Source organism: Mustela nivalis (assembly GCF_964662115.1).
Source record: "Mustela nivalis genome assembly, chromosome: 10".
NCBI classification, from domain to species: domain Eukaryota; kingdom Metazoa; phylum Chordata; class Mammalia; order Carnivora; family Mustelidae; genus Mustela; species Mustela nivalis.
The window spans coordinates 10,315,714-10,332,566 of record NC_139029.1 but is presented as its reverse complement, the minus strand read 5'-3'; the positions used below and the strand labels follow the sequence as shown (position 1 = coordinate 10,332,566).

At 63.2% G+C, this 16,853-nt stretch overlaps 3 protein-coding genes across 5 annotated transcripts in view; all 3 read right to left on the bottom strand.

The window, feature by feature from the left end:
- Positions 1-1,195: 1,195 nt before the first annotated feature.
- On the bottom strand, positions 1,196-5,861 carry TMEM82 (transmembrane protein 82). Of its 2 annotated transcripts, none has more exons than XM_082685483.1 (7): positions 5,387-5,861; positions 5,047-5,174; positions 4,807-4,879; positions 4,439-4,613; positions 3,335-3,749; positions 1,933-2,114; positions 1,196-1,643 (listed from the first exon to the last, which is right to left on the bottom strand). In XM_082685483.1, exons 2-7 carry the CDS (start codon positions 5,132-5,134, stop codon positions 1,548-1,550), a joined length of 1,029 nt encoding a protein of 342 aa, XP_082541609.1. In that variant the 5' UTR covers positions 5,135-5,174; positions 5,387-5,861; the 3' UTR covers positions 1,196-1,547. The 2 variants fall into 2 exon arrangements, with proteins under 2 accessions (XP_082541609.1, XP_082541610.1); XM_082685484.1 differs by having other exon boundaries at positions 5,431-5,861.
- A 102-nt stretch (positions 5,862-5,963) lies between these two features.
- SLC25A34 (solute carrier family 25 member 34) lies at positions 5,964-10,081 on the bottom strand. The gene is made up of 5 exons (XM_082685485.1): positions 9,393-10,081; positions 8,753-8,818; positions 8,517-8,669; positions 8,002-8,136; positions 5,964-7,419 (listed from the first exon to the last, which is right to left on the bottom strand). The coding sequence occupies exons 1-5, from the start codon at positions 9,768-9,770 to the stop codon at positions 7,237-7,239; spliced, it is 915 nt and encodes a 304-aa protein (XP_082541611.1). The 5' UTR covers positions 9,771-10,081; the 3' UTR covers positions 5,964-7,236.
- Positions 10,082-11,473: 1,392 nt separating this feature from the next.
- The window catches only part of PLEKHM2 (pleckstrin homology and RUN domain containing M2), a 38,334-nt gene continuing 32,954 nt past the window's right edge, over positions 11,474-16,853 (bottom strand). For both annotated transcript variants that reach the window (XM_082685443.1, XM_082685444.1), the window contains 9 exons: positions 16,603-16,667; positions 16,151-16,239; positions 15,422-15,554; positions 14,973-15,163; positions 14,530-14,595; positions 13,472-13,631; positions 12,966-13,145; positions 12,748-12,864; positions 11,474-12,463 (listed from right to left, as the gene is read on the bottom strand). In XM_082685443.1, coding sequence (XP_082541569.1) covers positions 12,329-12,463; positions 12,748-12,864; positions 12,966-13,145; positions 13,472-13,631; positions 14,530-14,595; positions 14,973-15,163; positions 15,422-15,554; positions 16,151-16,239; positions 16,603-16,667 — 1,136 coding nt within the window. In that variant the 3' untranslated portion in view covers positions 11,474-12,328. The remainder of the gene's footprint in view (positions 12,464-12,747; positions 12,865-12,965; positions 13,146-13,471; positions 13,632-14,529; positions 14,596-14,972; positions 15,164-15,421; positions 15,555-16,150; positions 16,240-16,602; positions 16,668-16,853) is intronic.

Here is a 16,853-nt window from a genome sequence, read left to right as displayed (position 1 = left end):
CATTTCCCCCCACCTCAGCTACTTTGCAGCTGAGAGGCCTTCCTGGGGGTAGAGCAGGGGGAGTAAGGGATCAGAGATTGGGTTTGAGGTGGCCATTTCTGGAGGAAGGAGCTGAAGCCACCTTGTCCAACTTTGGGGCCAGCCTGCCTCTGTGTCCCAGGTGTGCCCGGGGGGTGGGGAGCAGAGAATCCTATACCAGATGCTGTCTGTCTGGAAGCAGTAACCTTTGGGTGACCGTGGTGGCCTTTGCTGAGAAGCAAGGCTCGCCAGAACCTGGAATCCTCCAAGAACCTTCTCGCCTCACCTCCCTGGTGTGTCCTCTGTCACTCCCGGACAACCTGACCACCGTAGTCCCCTGGACACCCCCTAGCTAGGAGTCTTCTTTGCCCTGTGGGGCCCCTCCTCAGAAAGGACCCTCAATCCCTATAGCCTCAGGCTACTCTGCTCACAAGGTGACTGGAACCACATTCCAGAACCTTCCAGGAATGGATCGGCCATATTTTTTATGTGCACCTCTGTTGGTTTTCCCTGGCCTCAGTTCTTCACTGAGAAGAGGGTAGCAGGAAGCATGCAAAGCGCTTGCACTTTGCAGGGCAGGCCACCTGGGCTCCAATCCTGGCTTCACCACTAACTAGCTCTGTGACCTTGAGGAAGTTACATAACCTCTCTGGGCTTGTTTCTGAATCTGTTAAAAAGGGATAATAGTAATTGTCTCTTGGGGCTGATGTCAGAACGAAATGAGATTGTAAAAGTGCTTGGCATGTGGTAAGCACCTTACACGTGGCCATTTTTCTTATGATTGGCTCAGAGAGTGGCAGCGACCCACCCAAGGGCACACAGCAAGTAAGCAGAGGAGCTGGTACCCAACCTTTTCCCAGTTACTCTGTGGTCTCCTGGGCTGGGCCCTGCAGGAGAGACAGGGCTGAACGAGGCTGAGATGGCAAGGACCCTCGTGGTCTTGGACAGCCTAGGCTGAGACGGGACAGGGACACTGTCCATCACGACTGCAGGTGGGTGCTGGACCATGAGTCCTCCACTGGGTCCCCGTTGCTTCCTCAGACACATCAATATGGAACTCCTGAACCCCAGGGAACCCAGCCCGCATGTATCCCCGGAACCTGCCCCAGCCAGAAGGGCTGTGTGGCCTCAGAAAAGCCTCTTTCCCTCTCTGTATGTTCATGATTCTAAGCACAGGTTGAGAAAAATCATCTTTATTATTGTTCATGGAGGAGGTGAGGGAAGCCAGTAAAGGGGTCATTCTGAGGACGCAATTCTCCCTCATTCCCCAAACCCCTGGGGAAGGAGGGTCTCAGGGGGTTGTACCCATTGTCCATCCTGAGAAAAACGGGGCTTTACCCACTGGCCTCTGGTGCCCCCCTTCTGAGGCTGCTAGCCCCAACCCTCCCTGCCAGGAGCCCCCAGCGCCCAACTCCAGCTCCAGGTGGGGGCCAGCCTTGTCCCTCTGCCTCGGGGCAGTGCCCTGGGGTCAACGCGTCCAGAAGCGCCTGGTGGGCCTAAGACAGACTCCGAGTCCTGGCTAAGGTGGGTCAGGAGGGGGCTGGGCCTCGGGGCTGGGCGGCTGCTGAGGGCTGGGGCTGGGACTCCCTTGCAGCAGACACTGTCGGCCTCCGGGATGGAAAATCCTGAGGGAAGGTGTGGAGGGAAAGATGGAGGACACCACTCAGTTCCCCCATCCTCTGGTAGGGGACTTCAGGCCTCCCATTACCCAGGCCCTTCCTCCAACCCGGGACCTCTGAGCGGTCAAAGGTTAACACCAGGAGAAAGAGGGGATTTCAGCTCCTTCTGCCCCACCCCAAGAAAGGTCATCCCAGGTCTTCTTAAACTTGGGGCGTGTTGAGACTCCTTGAGCTGTCTGGGGCAGGGCTCAGGGTCTGGGGGGGGGGGCGCTCGGGGAGGAGGGTCCATCTGTACCTGGCAAAGGTCCAGCAGAGTGCGGCTGCCCGCCAGGCACCAGAGCTCGCCCAGCAGGGACAGGACGACTCCCAGGAGGTCCAGCCAGCTGCCCACGGTCAGCAGCAGCACGAAGAGGCCGCCCATGCGCACCAGCAAGGTCTGGGCGTGACTCTGCAGGCCGGGGTGCTGCCGCTGCTCCTCTATGGGGGTGGGGGGAAGGGGGTGCTTGTCCCTGCCTGCCACCATACCTGGAGCCCCAACCTCAGGTCCAGCTGGAGCGGAGCCTGGACCTCCCAGCTCCCCACCCCACCCCCGCACCCCGCAACCCTCCCTCCCCCACCCCCACTCTCTGAGTACCCGCCTCCTAGGCTCATTGCTCACCCCCAAGCCTCCTGCTGTTTTGTGCTCTACTTGCACTGGGGGTGGGGGAGCACTCCAGCTCCAAGCGGAGGAGGCCCCGGCACCACCACTGCACTCCCACATCTGATGCCTCGGTAAACCCTGGGGACACTTTCTGCTAAGTACATCCCCACCTGAGCCCACCTCCACACTCCTGCTGCCCTGCCTAGTCCCAGCTCCTGGCTTCTGTTCTTGACTTTGTAGGTCAGGTGTCTACTCCATGTCTGTTCAGCAGCTAGTGACCTTCTAAACGGATCAACAAGATGAAATCTCTCCTTTGCTTACATTCTTCCCAGGACTTTCCACTGCGTTGGGGTAACCTCCAAACTCCTTACCTTGCCGGTGAGGTCCTGCCTGATAGGATGCCGGCTCTCCAACCCCACCTCACCTCGCCTCTGACCTGCTCCTGTTCCTATCCCAGAGCCTTCCAGGTCTTCTTTTTGTTCAGCAAGCATACCAAGCTCACTCCCACCTCAGGGCCTTTGCACCTGCTGCTCTCTGCCTGACTGCACTTCCCTGTCCTGCCCCATCTCTCCCCTGCAGCCAATGGTGTTTCCTACAGCCCACATCTGACCAGGTTGCTCTCCCCTACTGAAAACCTGTAGTGGTTTTTCAGCAGATGGCCAGCCGGGCTGATGAGGGCTCCCCATCAGGCCCCCATGCAGCTGGCCAGCCTCATCCTCTCCCCATTCCCTTGGGGTGACAGCCACACTCCATTTTTTTCAATTGTTTGACAGTGCCACGCCCTCTCTCACCTCTGGGGTTTGGCATGTCTGGTTCCCCCTGCTAGGACCTATACAAGCGCCATCTCCTCAGAGCTCCCACAGCACAACACACCCTTCCCCGAGTTGTTCCCTGTGGCTTCTGTTGCTAGACAGGCGCGCTGGGATGGCAGGGGTGGGGTCTAACTGTGGGTGGCCTCCCCGGGTCCCAGCATGGTGCTGCACCCAGGTCAGACCACGGGATGTGAGTGCTGAGTGTGGCCCAGCTGCCTTCCCAGGACCCCAGTGGCGGCCCCTACCCTGCATGTAGATGACCAGCAGGGCGTAGCAGATGACGAGCGGCGTCCAGAAGCGCACGGCATCCGAGGTGGTCGGGAAATCCCGGTTGATGAGGGCCACAGCTGCCAGGTCACCCACAGCAAAGGCCACAGCCAGGGCGCGGGCCAGCAGCCTGGGAAGGCCGTGAGCGCCGGCCAGCAGGCCCAGGCAGACCCCGCAGTAGTGCTGGCTGCTGTGTAGCTCATACAACTGGCAGACATGGCGGCAGAGGCGCCTGGCACCGGTGCCCAGCAGGGTGGCCAGCCAGAGGCCCAGCAGTAAGTTCAAGGTGCGGTGAGGGGCACCCTCCTGCAGGAAGCTCAGGCCGCAGGTCAGCCCACAGCCCAGGGAGTACTGGCTTACAAGGTACAGCTGCAGCCTCTCCCTCTCGGAGCCCTGCGCGGGGCGGAAGCAGAAGAGGGGCACAGTGGGGAGGGCTGGGGGTGCTCAGGCCTCCGGCTGCTTCTCACCAGGCACACAGACCACTCTGTAGGAGGCTAGAGCCAGAAGGAACCTTGGGAATCGTTCCCCAAGAAGGAATATTGCCTTCAAGTCAAGCCCTCCCGGGACCATTTCTTTCTGCTTGATTTCCCTCACGAATGTTACTTGGGACCCACTGAAGGTTGGTGGCTCGGAGACTTGAAGACCTGGGTTCAAAGCCTGACTCTACCTCTTGCTGGCTGACCAGGGACAAGTCGCTCACCCTCTCTGAGCCTTAGTCTCCCTACCTGTGAGATGCAGGTCACAGCAGAGCTTTACCCCCTAGGACTGTGAGGACACGCGAGATGACGCACCCAAAGTCGCTGGTGGGCGCCTGCCTGGCACATGGGGGGCGCCACAGCCGGGAGCTACCACCGCTCTCTTCTTGGACTGGGGCTGCGGCCACTGAGGGCCACTGCGAGAGTGGGTGAGCAGGGGTCTGTGCTCCCAGTCCCAGGAGGCAATCTGTATTCTCCAGTCTCAGTCTTACAGAAAGGGGGTGGCGAGGAGACAGGGTGCTCCCGCCGCCCCCCCCCCCCGCCCCGCTTCCGGTGAAAACTAGGGCCCAGGGCTGGGGAGTGACTCATCACCGCCAGAAGTCTTACCTGGCCCAGGGAGAGCAGTGTGGACAGAGCTCGGAGGGAGAACTCAAGCACCACCAGGGCAGCCACCCGGGCCCCCAGGACGGTCAGGATCAAGGCCAGCCCAGCCAGGTGCACAGTCTCCAGGGAGGCCCACTGGGCCTGCAGCCGCTGCTTCTCCAGCTGCCGCTTGGGCTTGCTGTGGGGCAGAGCGGGCGTGGGCAGGGTCAGAACCATCAGCCTCGGCCCAGGCAGCGGCCCTGGGCCCCCAGAAACACTCTCTGGGGACAGAGTTCTCACCCCTCCAGTCCTCCCCACTGGAGGCCGGATTGGGCTGGGGGGTGGGCACTCAGGGGAGGGGCCAGGAGTGGGCTGGATTGGCAGACACTCACTTGGCACAGTTCACAAAGAAGTAGACCTTCAGGAGGCTGTTCAGGACCGAGACTCCACTGGCCCCGATGAGGCCTGAGGGCAGGAGGGAGGGCAAGCGAGTTTGGCAGGGTGAGAGAGTTTGGCGGGGTGAGAGGCGGTGGGAGACCCACGTGGGGGGTCCACCCTGTGCTGCCCAAAGCGGGGGGGGGGGGGGGGGGGGGCAGGGGTGGCGCTGCGTGGGAGGAGGAGGCGGCGCTCACCTTGAAGGACAGAGTCGAGGAGGCCGGAGCCCCACTGGAGGGAGGGGAGGCTGGGGAGCCAGGAGGGGAGGGGTGGCAGGGAGAACATGGCCGCTGGGATCAGCCGCAGCCCCAGCCTCCGGCCAGATCTGCACCAGAGAGATCGACGTCATGGGGCAAAGGTGTCCATGGAGGGAAGGGTGGGGCGGGGAGGGGTCAGAACACGGGGAGGGGGGAGGGGGAGGGGGGAGATGGGGGAGGGGAGCAGCCAGAAGTGGGGGATCAGAAATCCGGGAAGAGTGGGGTCAGAAGTGGGAGGGGGGAAGAGGGGAGGAGAGGGGCGGGGAGGGGGGGCAGGGACCTCAGCCTTCAGGGCCGCAGGGTTGTGGGGCCTTGAGAGCCAACCGCTGCTCAGGGGCTCCACATCTGGGCAGCACGACGTGGGGACCGTCTCCAGCACTGGTCCTGGCCTCTGTCCCCGCTCAAGTTGGATGCCCACTGTTTCGCCTTCCTGAAGCCCCAGGCGTCATTGTTGCCCTAGCCCCCAGCCTTGCTTCTGGGCTCTGCCCCTCAGCCCCAGTTCTGGAAGGGGCCGTCGGTGTCCCCACAGTCCGAGGCTCGGCGCCCCTCCGCCTGTGGTCTGGAAGGTGGTCTGTCCCCCCGCACAGCCTGAGGTCTGGAGGCAGGGCCCCTCCCACAGCCTGAGGCTGAGATCCCGGTGGGGGGCCCTCCTCTCCCTCAGCCACTGCACGTCCTTCCCCGACGGTCCTCTCCCTGGCCGCTAGGTGGCAGGCCTCCATCGGTTGGACGTGGTGGGGTGCGGCTGGCCTGCCCCAAGACTTCTGGATCCTCCTTCCCCAGATGGAGGAGAGAGAGCCAAGCGTGGGGGTTCAGGGGTGGGGGAGCCGGAGGCTGCCAGCAGAAGGGAGTCGTTGAAGTAAACAAAGTAGAAAACTTTATTGGTTTGGAGTGTGTGCTAGGGGTACCCCTGGGAAGAGCAGACATGGGGCGTGGCGGGGTAGGCGGTTCAGGCTGCTTGACCTGGGCCAATCCTGTCCCTTCCAGGGACTCGGTGTCCATCTCTGAAGCACAAAGGTCAGCGGGGCCCTGAGGAACACGCTCAGCGGCGGGAGTGTGGCTTCAGCTCAGGGAGAGGGCCCCAGATGAGGACACCTGGCTCTGCGACTCCCCTAAGCAAGTCACTTCCTTGCCCCGGGCCTCAGTCTCCTCACCTGAAGAATGGGCATCGCGATAGCTCCCTTTCAGAACGGTCATGAGGATTTGTGCAAACGCCCACAGTGCTGGGCATCTAGGAGGCCCTCGTAAAAGCTCTCTGTGGATGTCACAGGCTGAATTATGTCTTCCCCTCCCCCACATTTGTACACTGAAGTTCTAACCCCCAGTCTGTGACTGTACTTGGAGATGAGGTCTCTGAAGAGGGAATTATGTTAAAAGGAGGACATTAGGGCAGGAGCTAGTCCAGCACGACCAGTGTCCCTAGAAGAAGGGATTCGAACACAGACACAGAAGGTAGACCGTGTGAGGACCCTGGGCCGCCAGGGAGAGAGGCCTCAGAGACACCAACCCTGCTGACACCTTGACCTTGGACTTCCAGCCCCCAGAGTGTGGACAGCATCTGTTGTTTGAACCCCTGGCTTGAGGGGCTTTTTGATGGAAGCCTGAGGCCTCCCCATGTGCACAGTGACACGCAGGCTCTCCAGCCGCCATGGTCCTGGCTCTTGTCAGAGGCACCAGTCTGGGCTGGGCAGAGCTAAGTTCCAGTCCTGGTTCTGTCCCTTCAAAGCTGTGTGGCTTCCTACCTGGTGAGCCTCAGCGTCCCCTGCTAAGAGAGGATTTCACCATCTCGCACTGTTTGAGGACCAAGCAAGCCGATGCGTGCGAGTGACCCCACTCGGGGTAACGGTCATGACCCGGAGCGGTTATTATAGTCACGGGTAAGGCTACGGGATGAGGTAACCCAGGCAGAGGGAAGAGAACTTGCCAGAAAACAGAGCAGCTGGTGATCCAGAACAAGCAGCTCCGGCCCCGAGTGGGCCGTGGGTCTGGGTTGACCAGAGCTGCCCACACTCTCCTTGGTCGTGTGGCCGGGGCTGGGCCTGTGGCCTGCTCTGAGACGGCCATTCCCAGCCGGAGTGGGCCGTCGCTCCCGGGTCCCGGGCTGTGTTAGGAGATGGGGACAAGGGATGCCGCCTAGGTGCCCTGGTGCTGGCTCCGCGCGGCCAGTTTCCGGAGCTCATCCCAGAAGAGCATGCTGAGGATGGTGTGGGGGCCCAGGCGCAGGTAGGCTGGGCCCAGACCCTTGTAGAGGGCCAGGGGGCCCTCCTGCCTCCAGATCTTCACCAGGCAGTCGGCGAGGCCACCGTACAGCTGGCCCTGGGGACAGAGGCAGGGTGGGGGTCACTGCAGGGGTCATGGGGTTTTGGCTGGTACAAGTGGGCGTGTGTCTGTGTGGAGGGGCCCCTGCCGTACATCAGCAGAGAGACTGTCCCCAAGCTGGCAACGTACATAAAGGTGACCCCTTAGGCTGTGACATTTAAGGTGAGACCTCTTCCTCCAGGTAGCCACAGCCCATGCCCGGGGCCCAAGATTTGGCTAGTGGCATGCGAGTGGAATTTGTCCCCTTCTCAGCCTTTGGAGGGCACCTTTGTGTTGAACACAACCTGCGCGACGGTACGTGGCGGCCGTGGGGTCAGGCCTAGTTGGGTGACCTCAGGCCGGTCACTAGATGGCCCCGATCTTCCGTTTCCTCAGCAGGAAAATGAAGGTGGTTGTGAGGGTAGAATAAAGTGCTTAGCCCGTGCCGGGGACGTGAGTGCTCAGCAAACCGGCCAAATCGGTGTGTCTGCGTGTATGTCACACATCTGCGCGTCCCTGGCTGTGTGTGTGTGTACGCGCGCGCACACTGGGGCATGCTCTCCAGCTCCCCGCATCCCCCCTGCACCCTCCCCTGCTTACTCGGCCAGTTCCGTCCACGGGCTGATTGTAGAGCCGCGTGCTGACCACGTCGAAGGGGGTCATGACCACGGCCACAGCGACACTGCTGATCATGCCTCCAGCCAAGGCCACCAGCCAGCTGTCTTCCGGGAGCCACTGTGGGGTTGGGACAGGCTCTGACCCCTGCAGCCGCTGCCATCTCCCCACCCCCCTGGCGCCCACCCTACCCTCCCATACTTGCGGGCTGGAAGAGTTGCGGGAAAGGGAGCAGCCCAGGCCCCTCCAGCCACTCCCCCAGCCCAGCTCCTTCACGGCGTCAGGGCTCCGGCCCCCACCCCTGCTGGGCACAAGGGCAGAGCCGGGGTCCTCAGCTCTCTTCAGGGGCCCTGTCTGCCCCCCCCCCCCACTGGCCTTGCCTAGGTGGGCGTCCAGCAGGAGATGTTGGGATGGGATGAGGGCCCACACAGGGAGAACGGAGGCAGAGGGCCCGATTCTGTCGTGTCTGAGGGTGGGCACGGGTGTCCCTGGCTCCTCACCTGTTGCTTCTGCACCCAGGCCTTGGCAGAGGCAAAGGTGGCCAGCTGGGCGGCTGAGCCGACCATGACCCTGGGCACGGCCCCACCCACGCCCCGCCATAGCCCTGCCAGGCCCTGCTGCCGCCAGATGGTCTCCAAGGCACCCAAAACACTCTGTGGGGAGAAGGCACTGGGTCACTGGGCAGCCCCTGCCAGCCCACCCAGCCCAGGAGGCTCTGGGGAGGGACAGTCCCTACCTGGTGATGGTGTTGGTGCCCCACGGCCATCGCGGCCACCGTCTGGGCCTGCAGCTGCGTTTTGACCTGTGGGAACAGATGTGACAGAGGGACTGGACAAGCAGCGGCCCGACCTTCAGACCTCCACGAGCCCACACCCACTGTGTAGGGGGCATGGGGAACAGGGTTTGGTGGGGAGGCTCTGCAGTCGGCCTGGGTCTACATCTTGGTGTGACCTGGGGCAAGTCACTTGACCTTCTCCCAGCCTGCCCGCTCCCACTGTTCCGAGGACCAAGTGGGATGGTGACTATTCAGCCTCTGGCCTAGTCCGCGGAGGCCCTGCTTATTCTGAACTTGCTGGGCCACAAAGGAAGACGGGCGTCCACACTGGGTCTGAGCCAGCACCCGCCCTGTCACCCTCTATCCCCTCCCCTGACTCAGGCCCAGTGGGGCAGGGACCCCAGGAGAAGGAGCATGGGGCAAGGCTCCGGGGCTTTGCACCCAGGGACAGATTCCAACCCCCACGCAGAGATGTTCCTGGGAACGTCCCCACCCCGCCTAGTACCAGAGCCAGCCTAGAAGGTTCCAGAGGCGCCCACCCTCCCTTCCCCACTGGAAAGCTGGGTCATGGGGTGGTGGAGGTTGGAGACAAGGCACTCACCAAGTAAGCAGGACTCCCCACGAAGGCTCCCAGTGCCCCAGCCACCGCGCCCGCGACCACCGTGCCACCAGGCTGCTGGGTGAGGCCAGCCTGGCCCGCCAGGCTGTAGCAGTAGAAGCGGACGCCGTTCATGAGGCCCTGGTAAAGGAGGCCGGCGGCCAGCCCCTTCTGCAGGCCACACAGCCCGTCTGCACGGACCACAGCTGCTACTGAGGCCAAAAAGCCCCTGTAGGGCCGTGGGTATGTGCCGCGGGCCTGCAGCTCCCCCTGCAGCTGCAGCCTCGTCTTCACCACCTCCAGGGGGTTGGTAAAGACGCAGGCCAGGCAACAGGCCGAGGCGCCCAGCACCAGGTCCACAGCTGGTGCAACCGTCTCCATGGCCTCTGTTCCTGAGGCTGGCCGTGCCCAGGTCAGGGGCCTGGGCACAGGCCCTAGGGTGGGGGCGCTTAGGCTCTCTGCACCCCTGCCCCGCCACAGGGCTGGGGATCGAGGGGGCCTGGGGCCATGTCTGGTGGGCAGAGGTCCCAGTCGGTAGGCCGGGTGGCCCCTGGTCTATCTCGGGAGTCCACCTGCTCTGCTCCGCCACTGGGGCTGGCGGAGCCCGGGACACGCCCCCGCTGGCTCGGACCAATCCCAGCTCTCTCTGTTCTCCACACCTCCCAGCAGGGGTGTGCCTGGACCCTGGGATCTGGGGAAAAGGTCACCTGGGACAGGAGGCTGATTGGGGCGGGGGAGAGGGTGCCCGTCAGCAGGGACACCTCCTCCAGCTTTTCTTGTCCTCCTGCCCTTCCTCTGACCCTGGGGCAAAGGGTACTTCTGGCCTAGTCCATCCTGCTGCAGCTCAGAGCCCAGGGCGGGACCCGGAGCCGCATGCCCGGGCAATGCAGCCACTACCCTCAACCCCCTGCACCGTCTTTGCGGCTCCCCTTCCCCAGCCTCAGTCTTCCAGCCCAGCTCCCAGGGTCTCTGGTTCCACTGTCAGGGAGAGCAGAGGCGGCAAAGGGCTTCTCGAGCCCTGTGGAACTGGTTCTGAATCCCAGGCTCCGCTGTCATGTGTGACCCTGGGCAATCACTCCCCCTGCTAGCTTCAGTCTATTTGTAACTTGGGAATATTAATATCTGTCTCAGAGGTTTTTTGGAGGGCTAGAGATGTATGAACAGCACACCTAGCACACCTAGCACACCTAGCACAGGGCTCTTCCCGGTAAAGGATGGCTCGCATTCCCCCCCACTCGCCCCTCTCCCAACTTCTGGCTCCTTTCTCCCCATCCCTGCCTCAGATGACTTCAGGGCCGTTGAGCCGTGTGTCTCAAAGAGTGACCCGAGGCTTTGGTCATCACCCCATGCGGACTTGCCCCCCAGTCCTGCCCCCCTTCTGGTGGGAGCCCCTTCTGGGCCGTAGGTGTCTGGAGGAGAGGCCCTGGTGTGGAAATGGCTCTGTGTCAGAAGGGACCTCACACCCCTGGAAGCCAGCACCACCCTGGTCTCTGTCCCCAGGGCATCCCTTCTGCCATGGACACCCCGCATCACCGAAGCCGCCATGCTCCACAGCCTCCATGCCCACCCTTCCCAGCACCCACTCCTTTTGTCCCAGGTGTGAGGGCCCGGGGGGGGGGTGGGCATTGCCAGGTGCTCAAGTGCCTCAGGCTCCCCTCCCCTCCTCTGCCTGCACCTGTTAAGCTTGGCAGCACCCTCTGGTCAACCCCCAGGGTAGTAGCTCAACAAGCCGTCTGGGGGCAGCTTGGACTCTCGGGTTTATCCTGGCCCTCGCCCCCAGAGCTGGGGAGGCTGGCCGTGGAGACAGGCCCTGGGACTAGAGGAGTGTCCTCCCCTCCCCTGGGCACTGCAGGAAATAAGAGCAAAAGTCAGGCCAAGAACCCCTCAGGGCCTGAGCTCCAGAGAGCAGCACCGGGGCAGTGGGTGAGCGGGCGCCCAGCGTCAGCACACAGCAGCTGACGGAAGAAAATCAGGAATGAATGGCTGAGCGGCTTTAGACGGGGAGGGGAGAGGCAGCCGGTGGGGGCGGGGGGTGCAGAGATCTCCCACTCCCAGCCCGGTCACAAAGGGCCAGTGACAAGTCCTGGCAATATAACGTGTCTATTTTATTTAAAAAAAAAAAAAAAACAAAAACAAAACCCAAACCCAGACCATCTGACCCCTTCCCCAGGGGGTCTGGCTCCAGCCAAGCAGGGGACAGTCAGGAGGCACTTGCCGGGAAGCCAGACTGGGGGGCTCTGCCCCACTCCGAGCCCTCCCCCCTCTCCTTTGCTCCCGGCAGGAGGAGAGAGCCTGACTCCTGGGTCCTCCTGGCACTGCAGTCTGGGGAGAATGGGTGCCTTGGACACACAGGGCCTCCGGGCAGCCAGGGAGGGGCTGCCCAGCCCCCCACCCCAGCCCCCAGCCGGGCGCCCTCCCTGGAAGACAGCAGGGCGGCTGGGGCCGTGTTAGCGAGGGAGCATGCATGGCGGCCCCAGCGTCCGGCTTCCCTGCGCGGCCAGCTGAGTGTTCAAAAGTGAACGAGGATGGTCAGGCCTTGGCTGGGACCCCTGACCCAGGAGGGGAAGAGGGGACTCCTGCCCTCTCAGTCCTTCTGCTCCCCGCAGAGTCGGCCTGACTCTCACCGCCACCCTGGAGAGGCAGACGCATCCGTACATGGTACATGCCGCGCGCGTACGCAGAGCCCATAGGGCTCAGACCCTCCGCCCCAGCGCTCTCCAGTCACCGCCGGCCGGGCGGGAAGCCCGAGAGCGTGGCGGACCCGTTCTGTATCCCTGCGAGGGCAGAGACCCTGGCTCGAGCCCCCGTCAGTGCTTCTGTCCCCCAGGGCGGGAGTGGGCCATGGAACACAGGGGCAACCCTGGCCCCAAGCCACAGGAGGGGACAGCGGGTGCTGCTAGCAGGCCCCTCCTGGCCCCGGGATGCCGACTGGCTCCTCCTCAGCACCAGGGGTCCCGGGAGGCTCTGCCCCGGCACAGGCTGTCGCTCCGCTGCCAGGCGCTGTGGATGAGGCTCAGGGCGTCCTCGAACTTCTTGTTGGAGGTTTCCTGGATGGCCTTGTGGGGGAGGTCCACCTGTGGGGGTTCCGGGGTAATCTGAGGGCTTTGGTCCAGGACCCTGCTTTCTCGGGCAGCTGTGGGAACCCTGGGTCCCCCTGCACTGTGGGAACAAGGTCAGCAGCGGCGTTTCCCAAGTTCAACTATGAGCTGTGGCCTCAGGGTCACGGGGGCCGGAGTCTGTCCCAGAGCTATGGGTATGGTGCTGTCCCCAGGCCCAATTCCTGCCTCTGTACTGTGCGGGGCTCCCCTCCCCAGGGAGAGCCTCCACTCCCTCCTCGGGGCCCTGGGCAGCTAGGTACCTGGTAGATGGTTTTCCACCCAGAGCTCAGTGCAGACAGGAATCGGTCCAGTTCAGATGTGCAGCTCAAGTAGACGACCCAGGGTGGGAGGGCCTGCTGGCTGTCCTGGGAAAACTCCTGGGGCGAGCAGGTCCCCAGGTGAGCAGAGGCAGCGTCCCTTCTGCAGGGCCTGCCCCCCAGACCCCCTCCCCCGCCCCTCCCCCAACCACCCAGCTCACCAAGACACAGTACTCCTTGCCCGGTTCCGTAGCAACAGCACTGACGTCGGCCAGCTTGGCTGTGCCCAGGGAGCGGAAGAAGCTGGTCTGGCAGTCCTCGTGGCACGTGAAGAGGCGGTCGGCGGCGATCACTAGGCAGCAGGGGATGCAGGGGCTGGGCGTCACCCCCTGGGGGATGACCTGAAGGGCGTGGGCAGAGGGGAGGGGAGAGGCAAGCTGGAGCTCTTCCGGGCTGGCTGGCACCAGGACACCACACTCCGGCCCAGCCAGCCCTTCAGCCCCTCTGTCCAGGGGTCAGAAGGCTCTGCCCACCTCGGAAGCACAGGTGGGGACAGGGGAGGAGGTGGGGGTGTCCTGAGCTCTAGGGTCCGTTCCTTTGTTGTTCCCTGGATGTCCCCGTCTTGGTTCCCAGGAGCTGCTCCCTGAGCGTGAGGGTTTGGGCCAGGGCCCTGGGGATGCCGCAGGGGGTCGGGAGGCCGGGGGACAGTGTAGGCAGGGGCGCTCACCCCTTTGGACACGGCCTGGCAGAGATGCTGCATCCAGTCGGCCATGTCGGCCTCGCTGTCAGCGCTCAGCTCCAGGCACGGCCGGTCGGCGAGGATGACCTGGAAGGCGTGGGGCCGATCCGTGGTGTTGGCTCTCCGACAGCCACCGCACTGCTCCCCCCTGGGCCAGACGAGGAGGGGTGAAAGGGGAGCAAGGAGGCAGGGGCGGCTCAGGGTGTGCGGACACGGCACGCCGGCCCCCGCGTCCCAGAGGCGGGGGAACCTGGGCGGGTGGTGCAGACCCCAGACTCTCAGGAGAGGCTGGTAGCTGCTGGCCAGGCCCACCCCTTTCTGTGGAATAACTTCTGCTTCCAGAATCACCAGGACCCTCCTAGCTATTGTGGCCTGGCCAGGAGAGGGGGGAAAATGGGCTCCAGGCTCTGGCCCTCCCTTTTTTAAAAATTTTTTTTTATTTTATTATTTTTTTTTTTTAGAGAGAGATCACAAGTAGGCAGAGAGGCAGGCAGAGAGAGAGAGAGAGAGAGGAGGAAGCAGGCTCGCTGCTGAGCAGAGAGCCCGATGTGGGACTCGATCCCAGGACCCTGAGATCATGACCTGAGCCGAAGGCAGTGGCTTAACCCACTGAGCCACCCAGGCGCCCCTCTGGGCCTCCCTTTATCGGGGCACATGCACTCACACTCCCTCTTGGGGCCCCAGGCTGTCTCCAAGCATGTGTGCGTCCGTCTTCCATCAGGTTGGGAACTTTCCTGGGGGAGTGATCCTTTCCTCTGCCTGACCAGATCCTTCCCTCCCTGACAGGAAACCACCCCTCCTCCCCTGGCTCAGGATCCTGCAGCCCCTCAGAGATCAGCAGACCCCCGACGACCGGTCAGGGCTGCCAGATGGGGTGCGGCTGAGTGGGGTGGGCTGAACTGACGGACAGGAGCGGGTACCAGCTCAAGCCAGGGAGGACAGGAGTGCTGGGCCACAAGCTTAGCCAGAGTCCTCACCCTGGGGCAGGGTGGGGGGGCGACAGGAGGCCCCACACCTGCCCAGCCCAGCATCGCCAGGGCACTCACCCCATGTTCACCGAGAGCAGCGGGGTGACATCAGTGCGGTCGGGGTACTGGTAGAGGATTCCATTGCTGCAGGGGCACCAAAGAGCAGGGGTGAGGCCTGGCCCTGGAACTGAGAGCCAAGTGGAGCCCAAATCCCAGAGGCACCGTGCAAGCTGGGGACTGAAACGGAGGGTGAAGAAGGAACCAGAGGCACAGGAGGGCACACTACCCCCTCTGCAGCCCGGGACAGTGAGAGGCAACAGCCCAGCCCACATCTACACCTGATGCCCCAGGATTCCTTGGGCCCCAAAGATGGCAGCCTTTACACAGAAGCTCTAATACCCCAAGGCAGGTGGGCTCTAAAACCCTCGTGGGGGTGAGGAGGTCCCTCAGGCTTCTCTCCTCAGCGGTCGGTCCCAGAAGCTCCAGGCTGAGCCCGAGGCCGGTGCTGCAGGTGTGCCCACCTGAGTACCACGAAGCATGTCTTCCAGTGCTCTTTGCCCAAGTAGGAGGTGCCCGCCTTGTAATGCAGCATGCCTTCTTTGGTGATGACGCCCTCGGGGGGTGAGCAGTGGCAGGGGATGGGACCCAGGGACTCGTCCATGGGGTCCTCCCAGTGGACAAGCCCATAGAAGCGCACAGTGACAGCAGTGGCCTGGGAGGGGCAGCAGACAGAGCGGTGAGGCCTGGGCCCGGCTCACTGACGGCCCAGCACCAGGAAAGGCCACTGAGGAAGCAAGGGCACACCTCCAGCGGGGTGGGGGACAGGACCCAGGGGTAGGAGAGCTCCTCCCCGGTGGGGGACAGAGAAAGGCTAAAGACCTCTATTTGCAGCACCTGACTTCATCCTGACACCAGAGCGGGCCTCTCGGGGACTCAGGGACGACCCCTCCCCTCTGCTCCTGGCACTCACCTCACACTTAGACTCCTGGGCCACAAATTTGGCCAGTGCCAGCTTCTCCATGGTGGCATCAGTCAGGACACTGGGGTAAGGTGGTTCCCGGCAGCCTTTGATCATGGCAGACTTTAAAGACGCCAAGAAGAACCTACACAGGGAGTGGGGTTTGCTGTCAGAGGCCCGGGGCGGGGGGCCCACCCCTCAACCAGACAGGATCCTGGCCTGGAGGGTTCCCAGAAACTTTGGGGAGGGAGTTGGCTGGCACCGGAGCTCAGGGCAGCGGGGGCACGGGGGGGGGGGGCAGTGATGCGCAGCAGTCTGCTGTCATCTGACAGGGACCTGGGGAAGGCCAAACCGCTCTCAGTGGCCCGGGGGGCCTGTGGTCTGCTGGCAGTGCAGGTGGGACCCGAGTCCATATAATGACGCCTGGTTATTACAAGTCATTTCTATAGGCACCCCGTGGCTCAGGCCCAGCCCAGACCTGTGGCCCAGTGGTGGGGCTCGTGTTTCTTTCCTGTTAGTAACTCACGCCAGCCCCCTTCCTCTCTGGTGGCCACCTCAGGTCTCAGGTCGCCCGAGCAGACAACACGTGTCGCTCAGGGTGTTTGCACACCCCCGCAGGTTCCAGAGGGAACACATCTGTCTGCCACGTCTGTGTGTCCTGCTGCTCCCCCGCCACCCCCAGGCCGCTCTCCAGTCCTACATACATAGGGAGATGGCAGGGGTCGGGGGCGTGTCACTCACTCGGCCAGGGCCACGTCGGCCGTGTCCAGCAGGAACTGCTTCCTGCGGTTGGTGCACACGAGCTTCACGGTCTGCTGGTCCAGGCCCACCTGCCAGAAACGAGACCTTCACATGCACACCGGGCTTGGCGGCTGCCTGGAGGAAGAGGCAGCCGTGGCCGGGCTAAGGGCTGGCTGGGGGGGAGGAAGCACACACCGAAGGCGCCACAGGGTAAAGCCCCAGAGGCCGGGGACCCTGGCATGAGTCGGGGAGGGACGGTCAGAAATGTGGGGGATGAAGGGGCGTCCTCCACTCGGCTCTCCTCCCCAGCACCACAGGCACAAGCTGCTCTAAGAGAAGCTGACGCCTCACGGTGAGGCCCGGCGGGGACAGGCCTCCCTCTGCAGCTCTGCCGGCGGGTGGCCGAGGAGCCCCGTTCCACGGTGTATGCGCACCGCCGAGCCCGCACTCACCGACACATAGTCAAGCTCGTTGTATGAAACGGCCTCTTCCACCAGGTATGGCTTTTCCGCAGCCCCTGAGAGAGAAGACCCCAAGGCCTGTGACCCACAGGGGTCTCTTTCCCCCTGCTGCCCCACCTTCTAAGACCCCGTCTCTCTCTGAGAGTGGCCCTGTCCTTGCCCTGCCATCCGACACGGAGGAGAGTGATGTGGGGTGTTCGGGTCTCACGGGGCCGCGGAGGTGGCTGGCGGCACAGCCGGGC